Source organism: Corythoichthys intestinalis, chromosome 11 (assembly GCF_030265065.1).
Source record: "Corythoichthys intestinalis isolate RoL2023-P3 chromosome 11, ASM3026506v1, whole genome shotgun sequence".
Taxonomy (NCBI): domain Eukaryota; kingdom Metazoa; phylum Chordata; class Actinopteri; order Syngnathiformes; family Syngnathidae; genus Corythoichthys; species Corythoichthys intestinalis.
This window is the reverse complement of record NC_080405.1, coordinates 11,470,033-11,482,508: the sequence shown is the minus strand read 5'-3', so window position 1 is coordinate 11,482,508 and position 12,476 is coordinate 11,470,033. Positions and strand designations below refer to the sequence as shown.

General features: G+C 38.1%; 1 protein-coding gene across 4 annotated transcripts in view; it reads right to left on the bottom strand.

Annotated features, from left to right (window-relative positions):
• Positions 1–8,987: 8,987 nt before the first annotated feature.
• The window catches only part of spon2a (spondin 2a, extracellular matrix protein), a 34,184-nt gene continuing 30,695 nt past the window's right edge, over positions 8,988–12,476 (bottom strand). For all 4 annotated transcript variants that reach the window (XM_057850362.1, XM_057850365.1, XM_057850366.1 and 1 more), the window contains 3 exons: positions 10,918–11,109; positions 10,609–10,780; positions 8,988–9,664 (listed from right to left, as the gene is read on the bottom strand). In XM_057850362.1, coding sequence (XP_057706345.1) covers positions 9,477–9,664; positions 10,609–10,780; positions 10,918–11,109 — 552 coding nt within the window. In that variant the 3' untranslated portion in view covers positions 8,988–9,476. The remainder of the gene's footprint in view (positions 9,665–10,608; positions 10,781–10,917; positions 11,110–12,476) is intronic.

Genomic DNA, 12,476 nt, shown 5'->3' with positions numbered 1-12,476 from the left:
GTTTTGCGTGTTGAAGACAAGTTAAAGCAACACTAGGTAACTTTTCAACCTATATAAACTATTTTCATAACATTTGTGATGATATGCCGACTGATAGCTAGAGGTTAGATTGGGCCTAAAAAAATCCAGCCCGACCCCAACCGGCCCAAGCCCGAAAACCCCCAAAATTATATGTTTTATTTGTAGGCACGAGCCCGAAAAAAAAACAACGTTTTTTTTTTTTTTTGTGTGAGGACTCAAGAGAAGGAAGAAATGCAGGGATGCGATGCGTGGTTGTGTTTTGTGTTATCACATTTGTGACGATGCCTGTGCATAATGATAAGAAATTAAAGCCCGTCTTATGTAACGAATTCTCCCAGTTAAACAAGACTGTGAGATGGGTATTCAATAAACATTTATATATTTTATATTTGTGTGTCTGTTCTATCAAGCGTATAGTGGATTTGCCATTTATTTTAATCTCTTCGAGTTGACAAAAAAACATTTTCTCAATGTTTAAATAGTCTACATACTTTTATGATCATTATAAATTCATTTACACAACGAAATAACGGTGGAAAAGTTTGTCAAATTTATTTCTCGTATGAGAGCAAAGCGCCACATTCATTTACATTCAGCGAAGCCGACACAGGTTTCTGTACAGCATCTTCAACAATCAATTTTAAGCCTTTCCATACCCCACTCCTACCGCAGTTCATGTTTTTCTTTTCTATTCCCCCCTTTTTAGTATGTTTTTCACTTCTTGCTGCTTCATATCGAAAAGGAAATACCAGGATGCGAACTCGCGGAGGGCGCCAGGGCAGGAGGGGAATATTAAAAGGAAGGTGGGGCCACGGCGTTCGTGTGCGCTGGCATGCACAGCGCCCTCTCAGTTTTATCCAAATTATTTATTTTATAACAAGTATTCCTTAGTTTAACATCCATACATCGTTCTCGTATAAATATATGAATATATATTTATTTTTTAAAAAGTTAGTGAAAGAGAAGTTCGGCCCGACCCAACCCGAACGGAAATAATTGACATTTTGGGCCTGACCCGGCCCGAAATTTGGGTCCTGTTGTGTTCGAGCTCAAGATCTAAGCTCTACTGACAACTAGTTGAATGACATCTCTTTTATATCTTGAGGAGGTCTGTATTAATTAACTTTGAGGAGGGTGGCCACACACACAAAAAAAAAATACAAATGTGCTAACTGCATACGTCACTTCCCCCTTTCAGTATAAAGATGGATGTCGATGCGAATGCCTCTGTGTGAATTCTGCAAACATGGCAGAGAAACAAAAGAGACAAAAAGTTTTGTTCGAGCAGGGGGAAAAAAGGGATGCCACCAGGGATAAAAGGATACTCAAGAATAAACATTGGCCCGGCTTTCACTCACTGGCGTGACCACCACCCCTCAACCACCTCGTCAGTGCTGACGAGTTGAGGTGGTGTCGTGGGGTTAGCCACTAAGCCACACAGTTGCTAACCATCATATGCTATTGTTTAGCCACAAATGAATTCATTACCTTATTACTATTCATCTTTCGCATAGCCGCTGGAAACAGACTTGTCGTTTAATCCATCTGCAAGAGACCGGGAGATTATTACGACACTGTGCGGGTGTGCACTGGTCCTCATGGGAAACGCACTCTTTCTTAAGGTAAAACACTACTACTTTTGTCCACCAGAGTCGCTAAAGTCGACCAAAACTGAAAAGTTACATAGCGTTGCTGTAATAGATAAATTTTCTTCTTTTCCTTTCAGCTTTTCCCTTCAGGGGTCGACCACAGAGAATCAGTTGTCTCCATCTAACCCGGTCCTCTGCATCCTTTGCTCTCACTCCAACTACCTTCATGTTCTCATTAACTACATCAACAACCTGCTCTTTGGTCGTCCTCTAGACCTCCTGCCTGGCATATGGAAATTCAGCATCCTTTTGCCAATACAGTATCCTCACTAGGGCTGTGAGACCCAGGCTGGTTTACAATTGGACTTTCTAAAATCATTCTTTCCTGTCTTTTTATTCCTATTTATTTCAATAATTCGTTCCATATTTTATTCATAATTCCAATTTTATTTTGTTACAAATTGTGTGTCGTCATCTCCTGTTCATTTAAGAGAATTAAAATACCTGTAAAAAGAGAAAATCAACTTTTTTCTTCCTCAGTCATTATTTTAAGTGCTTGACCTATAAATTACTGACATACAGAAACCGTGGATATGATATGATTACTGGTAAATGTAAATTTTTCCGGAAAAGATAAGTACAATTGAATGTACTTAACAAAACCACTTTACTAGGTTTATGTGGGGGGTTGCATTAACTGAACTCAGGTTGGGACGACTTGAGAGAACCCATTCGAAAAATATTGCTTTGCCTATCAACACACAAAATTGCTTTTACCCCTCACCATTCTCACCAAAGTTATGCCACTGACCACACAGTAACATTGGCATATCACTTTTTAAAAGACAGAGACAAAGGACACACATCAATAACCAAAAATTAAGTACTGTTGGAATACATTTCACTGCCGTTGATGAAGATAAGACATGCAATCCATTTGGTGTGTGATTTAAATTGCAATATTTGAATATAAATTATATAAACCTGCACAATAAAAACACACTTGTTGAGACTCTCTTAACTACCCAGGAATGCAAAAAATAAACATTTATCTAAAGACCACTCAACATTGTCTAAATAAATAAATATAACTTTAAAAAGACTTTTTAGTAAGAATACAAGAATAAGAATGAAGAATAAATAAAAATGGACCCCTCCTTCAGGTAAAACACGACTGCTTTTGTCCACAGGTAACCCTAAATTAAGCAAAACTTTTATTTTATTTTATTTTTTTACCTTGACTACGATTAATGTATGATTATCGGGAAAAAAAATGTCGGTATAGGTGCAAATATATTTTTTTAAAATAAATAATATAGAAAATATATGTATTTTTAAATTAATTAAATGCAAGTCATCAGCCATCCAACGTGTTTGAGGGAAAAAATGGACTGTCAAATTCAGCAAGTAAAAAAAGGGTAAATGTAAGTGAACATAATGAAAATAATGCACTCAAGGGTAAATGTACAGTAAGTCTGAACATAATGAAAATAATGCACTCAATTCTATACTTACAACATACGGGATGACAATCTAAATGACCTATATAACTGAATTTATTATATAATGCACGTAAGTTTGCTTAAAAGTTGGTGTGGACAATTTGAGCAACCTGAAAAGTTGGTAGTGTCATGTGCCTATGCAAACCTACGCCATTGATTTTAGAAAGAAGAAATACTGTACGTGTTTAACTGAAACCTCACATGGCATTGTGACCTTGGGTGTTCCAGGCTCTCAGAACATCCATGCCTGTGCAATAGAGGTCTTTGTAGAAGTATGTTTATCTATTTATGCTGCTCCATCTAGTAGTGTCAGGCAGAACGATGATATAGTTTACCACTAGATGTCAGAAGATACAACGTTTTACAGAATACTGTACTCATCTTCAGGGTCCGCAATAATGTGTTTTATTTTTTTCTTTATTTTAAGCAAATCAGGTAATGAAAATCAGTGCAAAGTAAAGATAACAACTACTCATCATTTAATAATGAGAAATATGATCAATACGCAACAATAAGTCATTCATGTTTTTTGAGTATGCCAACAACTGTGAAAGCTTATGGAAGCAGGGTCAGAGACTCAGTCAGAGGTCATCTTGAAACTACTCAAAACTCTGACATAACCCGCACGTTCCATGCCACCATATCCAGGAGTACTCGCTTGTCCTTGCTGTCAGCTAGTCCCAAGTCACATTGAGCCAAATGCAGTGAACACTATAGAATGATTGCATTCAATCACATACAGGTGCAGCATCACGCACTTGTACAATTAGAATTTTGTAAAACGTAAAACATAAAATAAAATAAATGACCAAAATACAGTACTGGTAAATGGCGGAAAACACTCAGGTGACTTGAAGTTCCGCTCTGAGACCCCAATTTGGCCAAATTTCAAAATTGTCCGATATGCATTCGTGATTCCTCATTGAAAAGCTTAAAATCTAAATTTTCTGGCGGAAGAAAAATTTTGAACAGGAGTGCATTTAAAAAAAAAAAAATAAAAAATTTAAACAGCAAAACCCGATCTGGAGGTGAGAGCACGCGAGAGCAGAATTACAGACTCCATGACTTTAACAAGATATTATCGCGTACTTACCTTGTTTCCATCCAAAAACTCCATGTAGCATGTATCACCAAGTGTCAAGACACAGCTGTGAATGGCCACAGCTGGATTTTTGGGGGGATTTCATGGGTGAAACATGGTAATATAACAATGGTCACGGTGCAAAAATCGCATACATCAAGTTGTGGTCGAGATTTTCTTTTTCATATATTTACCCTTTTAAACGTTTTTTATTTTATTTTTCTTTGTTTGGATCGACTATTGATCATCTAACGTATTGGAGAAAATGCAGCAATAACAAAAAATATATATATAGAATTAAGCGATAGTTATGAGCTAGATATCCATTACTTTTTTACAGACACCATTTATTTCATTGTGACGTCATTTGTTTAAAAGTTTAAAATATGCGAGTGAATAATTTTTTTAAAGTTGTTCTTTTTTTTTTTTTTAGAACAAAATATTAGACATCAATTATGATTCTAAGCTAAAAATGACAGACATTTTGAATAATAAATATAATTAATTACCTCCGTTTTATGGCTGGGTTGAAACAAAAGCGGTTGCGCGACATCTGTATACAGGGTTTTCCAGGGTAAAATGAACAAATTAAAAATAGATCGGGGGCTTAATGCACCATGAATCTGCTATGGCAGCATATAGACATATTGTTCTATCAAACACAACAGTTCTTTTGGCTTAAAATAAAGCAGTTTATCTTAAAGAGGGGTGCAAGAGCAGAAACAGCTTTTTCAGTCTTTCGTATTTTTTCCACCATATGTAAAAGTGGCACCAAAGTTTTATTTCTTTACATTATTTTTGATAACCCTGGATGTCATTTTACCAGGTTTGCACATCAATTTCAGTTAAAAGTGTTTTGAAATTATTGAGTTGGTCCTCTTGGCTTAGTTTCTGTAAAAGTTGAATTCCAATGAATATGCAGCCGAATGGGTCCAATTTGTATATTCAATATTTAAATTTCAACTCTTTGCTCTAATTGGCTGTCAGTGGAGTGGGTGTATCTGTAGGAAGCTTGTTGGCACTATCAATGTGCGTGGTGACTTTAACACATTGTGGACTACAATCAGGCTTCAATGACACCAACCTTGGCTATGTCACAATTACACGAAAATTAAATATTCTGTCACTTGACACTCCTGTTTTAGCAGGGTTCTGTGCACTCGTGCATGCACAGAGGCGTATTTCAGTCTGGATGCCAGCTCTTCTATGACTTTCTGATTCTAAAATGCTTAGATAGACCTTATTTCCACTTAAATACAGTACAACATTCTCACTTGACGCCAACATACTCATGCAGACGTTCAGAAGCAACATACAGGAAATGTGTGGGGGGGCGGCAGGCAAGCTCTTGACAGCAGACAATAATGGCAGTGCGTTGTGGAGGTTGCATGGGGGAAAACAGTGACAAAGACGGAAACTGGTTGTGTGAGAAAATTATTCTACTAAACCACATTGAATATCCACATTAAAATGCTTTATTTATGTACTGTATGCTGCATGATGGTTTTCATGTAATGTTGGCAACTACGTCTTAAAGATAATTCATTCATTCATTTTCAGAGCCACTTATCCTCAACAGGGCCGCGGGGGTGCTGGAGCTTATCCCAGCTAACTATGGGCATTAGGCTGGGTACACCTTGAATCGATAACAATCTCAGAACTGTGAGGTGGAAGATAACAAAAACTTAAAATTCAGTTTTTCCAAAATTTTGAATATCACATGAGAGCAATCAATAATAATGCTTTACAGTAAGCACAAATACCTTTAATGCAATTAATTCATGGAGGCAACCTATAGTATATCCCTTCATTGGTCTAATGCTAGCTTAAGTTGCTTTGGTAGCTGTTTTCAGTTCATTTATATTTTTGGGTGTGATGTCACCCATAGATTTTCTACAGGGTTTAGGTCAGGTGAGTTTGCTGATAAATCAAGCACAACTACACAATGGTCATTAAACCAGCTTTTGTTACCTTTGGCAGTGTGAGCAGTTGCCAAGTACTGCTTGAAAATAAAAACAGCATCTCCATGAAGCTTGTCACGGACGGAACGAATAGTTACTCCAGAATTTCCATGCAAATGATTACATTAAATGCGGACTTAACAAAACACAGTGGACAAATGGCAGCAGATGACAAGCCAAAGACACTGGACTTGAAGCAGTGTGGATTTTGTGTATCTCAAGTGATCGTTCGGCCTCTGAGACCTTGATGTCTGAATGAAATGAAAAATGTACTTCAAATTGAGAAGAGCATTTGGTCCATTTAACAACAGTCCAGTCATTTTAAGGTATGACACTTCTGACATCTTTGTTTCTTGAGGGCCTTGACACAAGGAATGCGATATTTGCAAGCCAATGTTAAGTATTCTTCAGTGTGCACTGACTCCAGGCCCATTCGACTTGTGAAGCTTGACAAGTTAAGGTTCCAGTCATCTCTGGTCCACTTTTTCAGATCACATTTTTTCTTTCGAATCATTCTGTTAAGATGCTTAGATACAATACTCCGCGAACTATTAGCTTCTTTAGCAAAGATCTTTCTCTCTTTTTTTTTTGGCATACACTCCTTGTGAAGGATGTTGATGACTGTCTTGTGGACATTTGCCAAGTCAGCAGTCTTCACGATAATTAGTAGCCTTCTGACGCCGACTGAGAGACAGTTTAAAGACTCAGCAAACCTTTGCAGGTGTTTTCAGTTATTTCGCTTATTATGGTGTGACACCATATGTTCTGATATTTAACCTTTCCCAGTATTCAAGTACAGTATTTTTAGAGGCTGAATTGATTATCCTGTTGAATATTCCATCGAGCGAGACAGAGAGACGGACCCAGAGAGAGGGAGAGATGACAGCAGTGGCGTTCGTAGTCAACATGGTGCCCGGTGCGACAAGACGCTTTGTGCCGCCCCCCAACAACAACAAAAAAAAAAAAACAGTCGCAAAAAAACGCCCAACTTGACCATGCCAAAAAAACGCCATTGAATGACAGAGTTGATGCTTGGCTGCTATCCGCCTCTGATATGTGGTAAATAAACTTTCATATGTATTGCACTATTCTACCTCAAAGATACTCAAAGTGCATTGCACTGTCTCTTCATTCACTTTTATGATGCAGTGCAGGAGCAAGGTGCTCAAGGAAACTTTGACATGGTCACAGAAGATGGGGAACAAACCCACAAAACTGGGGTTGGAGTTGTTGTTGGGTGAAAACACATGAAGAACATGCAAACAGAGACAAGGTATCTGTGACAGCCATTAGGCCACCGTGTTATCAAACTATGAGTTCTATGAATCCCTATTAAATTATACTCTAATATTACCCTATTTTCTGCACTATAAGGTGCACCTAAAAGCCTCCAATTTTCTATGACAGTGCGCCTTATAACCCGATGCGCCTTATATATGAATCAATATTGGTTAATCATGGCATGACATTCCTTTTAGCGCAGCACCATCTAGTGGATGTATAACACAACCTCAACCACTACTACGAAACGTCAACCATGAGAGACAGAATGTGGAGAGAAAAAAACACGAAATCACATTGTTTGATATTTAAAGAATTTATTTGCAAATCATGGTGGAAAATAAGTATTTGGTCAATACCAAAAGTTCATCTCAGTACTTTGTTATGTACCCTTTGTTGGCAATAACGGAGGCCAAACGTTTTCTGTAACTCTTCACAAGCTTTTCACACACTGTTGCTGGTATTTTGGCCCATTCCTCCATGCAGATCTCCTCTAGAGCAGAGATGTTTTGGGGCTGTCGTTGGGCAACAGAGACTTTCAACTCCCTCCACAGATTTTTTTATGGGGTTGAGATCCGGAGACTGCCTAGGCCACTCCAGGACCTTGAAATGCTTCTTACGAAGCCACTCCTTTGTTGCCCTGGCTGTGTGTTTGGGATCATTGTCATGCTGAAAGACCCAGCCACGTCTCACCTTCAATGCGCTTGCTGATGGAAGGAGATGTTCACTCAAAACCTCTCGATATATGGCCCCATTCATTCTTTCCTTTACACAGATCAGAACACGAGAACCTGTGTTTCTACCAAAAAGTTCTATTTTGGTTTCATCTGACCATAACTCATTCTCCCAGTCCTCTTCTGGATCATCCAAATGCTCTCTAGTGAACCACAGATGGGCCTGGACGTGTACTTTCTTCAGCAGGGGGACACATCTGGCAGTGCAGGATTTGAGTCCCTGGCGGCGCATTGTGTTTCTGATAGTAGCCTTTGTTACTGTGGTCCCAGCTCTCTGTAGGTCATTCACTAGGTCCTCCTGTGTGGTTCTGGGATTTTTGCTCACCGTTCATGTTATCATTTTGACGCCACGGGGTCAGCAACAGTGTGTGAAAAGCTTGTGAAGAGTTACAGAAAACGTTTGGAAAACGTCTGTTATTGCCAACAAAGGTTTTTTTTTTCTACATTCTGTCTCTCATGGTTGAGGTTTACCCATGTTGACAATTACAGGCCTCTCTGATATTTTCAAGTGGGAGAACTTGCACAATTAGTGGTTGACTAAATACTTATTTGCCCCACTGTATATGAAAAGAATATGATAAGAAGCAGTCCAAAATACAGATATTAGATGAATGTGGAAATTTATATTGTTGAACATAAACCTAAAATGAGGCTTTTTCACTATAATTTTTTACCCCTACACTGAAAGTCGCACAGATGCATCGTAGTTTGTAAAACACTCCACTTTATTCACGAGTAATACATGAGTTACAATAACATAGTATATACAAAACTTCAACAATAAAATAATAAAATACAACAACGTACAAATACTCTATCTTTATAAAAATGGCATCTTATTATAAAACAAACCAGCTTCTTTACTGATTCAAGCCATTTTTTGCTTATTTTGAACAGAGCTGCACGTGTCCAGCATGTATAGCTTAGGTTAAGTTATACCTTAATACCTAGCGGTCAGTTAGAGGAATTTGGTGTATGTTTTTAATTGTATGTGGGTGTGATTGTTACATTTGTTGTGTCGTGACTGTGCACTTGACTGGCATGATGAAGGCTACAAAAGACATATTTGAATGCATTTGACTTTTGCCCACCTCAGCACATCAAAATAGATTTTTTTCCCTGTTGGTCCAACACTTGCAATCAAAGCAAAATTAAGCACTGAAACCATAAGCAACACAATAAATGCAGTCTTGACAGGGTGGAAAATCCTTTGCATTACCTAGGGTATAATGCAGGAGGGCTTCTCAGTCCAGCAGTAATAACATGAGTCCCAGTGTTGAATACTGGCAGCAAATGTGCTCTTTGGGTTAATGAAGCTTCATGCAGCTGTGTGGTACACACTCTGCTTGCTCCTCCAGCTCAGGGCATGGGTCGCCAGCATTGGCCGGCCGTAGAAGGATGTACCGTGTGCGATGGCGGATGCCGCCTTTGGAACAGGGGCCCAAACATAAGCCCCAGGATGACCAGAGAGACACTTCACAGTCCAGTGGCGTCACTGAGTTAGTGGAAAAACAGAGAAATGTTGATGAAACAAAATTTTTTTTACTTTTAACTAGGGAGCATGGAAATTAAAATGAGCACATTTTTTTCCCAGTATTCATGTATATCAATACAATTTATAATAATAATCAGAATCCTGTGTGTATTCAAGAAAAAGACTGCTTGTATGCAAACACAATTTGAATTTTGAACGAGCAGTTAGATCAAAAGAAATAATCTACCGTAATTTTTGAACTATATTGCACACCTGACTATAAGCCACCACCCACCAAATGTGACACGAAAACAGCATTTGTTCATAGATAAGCCGCACCGGACTATAAGCCGCAGCTGTCCTCAATGTATACAGTATATCTGATAATTAAATTTGATGGATGAATGTTTATTATCCTACCATAAGGGATGCATTGCGATAGTCCAAAATATTTGTGAGGATGTGAGAATTTTGTTCCTTTGTGTTTGTATCCTGCAGCTGTTTTTAGAAAGTACATGTTCATTGTGCATACAGTACAATTGGTATACTGTTGCTAACTCACGGGTGAAATGTCAGCAGTTTACAAATCAATGACCTCGAGTGACACTAGCTAATAATGAGTAGTATTCATACTGGGAGAACAGCTCATTGTCTTCTGTTTCTCTTGATGACAAAATCTGGGTTAAATTCCCAGTGTCTTCTGTTAGCAACAGCGACATTTTTGAAAAGACAGACTTGGATATTCTGATGACAAATGCTAATTGTGCAGAATGGTAACGGTCAGTTATGACACTATACGGCAATATGTTTGACATATCGTAACTGAAAATAATTCAGAACAACTGTCTTAGACTTGACCATCAAGTCTATGGCACTGCTTTAAGGTTACTCAACTTGCCTGTTCTTGACAATCATTCAATATTGTGTTCATTTGTGCACATTTTAATTTATCTTATTGGGCTCACCTGAGAATCTCTGAGGACTTATGGAGTTCGGGAGGATATGGTTGGACATTGGCACTTGGCGGTGAAGAGATCTGCTCTGCCGCATGATCTTTATGCTGGCAATGGGTGGAAGTTGTTTTAGACGAGGATAGTAGAAGGAGTTGGCAGGGTGGTTTGGCATCTGAGAGGTGATCTGGAGAACAGAAACAAAAACATATAATAAGGCATACTTCACAGAAAGAGCCAACACATGTCCAACAGCTCTTCTTTACATTTAAACACATTACTGTTATATGTGAGTAGGAACAGGTTGTACAGAAGCTGATTTACCTTTGAGATGTTTTCTCGGGGGCTGGTGGGAAAGTTTGGGGAGGAGAATGTGAAGCCGCTATCTGTTCCTGCATCATAAGGTTGCAGGTCTATGGTCACGTCCTGTTTCCAGTGACTGCCCTCGCAAAGGTTTAGGCTGTCCACACCAACGAACCAGTCAGGGCTGGGGATCATCTTGACCATCAGAGACAGCTGAAAAATAACATAAGACTTTGATGGTGCCTGCATCACACCGAGAAGTGTTTTACAATATTGTGGTTCCCATTTAGTTCCAGATATCAATAAATCTCTCAAATTGTCAAGAAGAATTCGGTAATGCCAGAGGCAGAGTGGGGAGAGTAGCCACACTTTTACTCAAGAGTAGCATTACTTCAGAATAATATTACTCGAGGAAAAGTAGTCATCCAAAAAATGTACTCAACTACAAGTAAAGAAGTATTCGGTAAAAATAATACTCAAGTAAGGAGTAACTGGAAATAATGTCTTTTTTTTTTTTTTTTTTTAACAATGGTCTTTTTATCCCACAGCACAACAACATCTACTTGAACTGCTATTATCATACAGTACTATAACGTATTACAAGACACTATTAGGCCAAGCAAATAAAAAAAATCACCGATTTCCGACTAGAAATATCTACAGAAGTGAAACTTTACCCATCCAAAGGGCATAATTTCCATCTAGGGGAGAAAACATGAAGGCAAGGCAAGGCAAATTCATTTGTATAGCACAATTCAACACAAGGCAATTCAAAGTGCTTTACATCACATGATAATCCACAATGATAAAATTATTCATAAAAATCACAATAAATCAAAAAGAAAGTTAAAAACAAATACAATTGAAACAGGAAATAGAATTACACGTAAAAATCACATTTTAAAAAATCAATTGAAATTGGAAATAAAACCAAAAAAAAAAATGAATAAAAAGTGAATACCTTGAAATTTAAAATATGTTAGGAATATGCGGTGGTAAAAAAATAGCGTTTTTAACCCTGATTTAAAGGAGCTAACAATTTGAGCAACCTTCAGACCTTCAGGTAACTTGTTTGGGAGGTGAGCATAGCAACTAAATACTGCCTCACTCTACTTGGTTCATGTTCTTGGAACATTCACGAGACCAGCTCCAGACGACCTTAGGGGTCTAAATGCTTCATAGGGATCAAACAAATCAAGCATGTATTTTGGTCCAAGGAAATTAAGTTGTTTTGTAGACAAGCAGTAGTATTTTATAGTCTATCATTTGACTCACTGGAAGCCAGTGTAACGATTTCATAACTGGTGTAATATGGTCCAGTTTCCTTATATTTGTAAGGACTCTAGCTGCAACTTCCTGACTGATTTATTATTAAGACCCGTAAATATACGTACCGTTGCAGTAGTCCAATCTACTAAAAATGAATGCGTGGATACGTTTTTCTATGTCTTGTTCAGACAAAAGCCCGTTAATTCTGGCTATATTTTTTAGGTGGTAATAGGCAGATTTAGTGACGAACTTTAGATGGCTGTCAGATTTTAGGTCTGAGCCAATAATTATGCCAAGGTTTCTGATTTGAT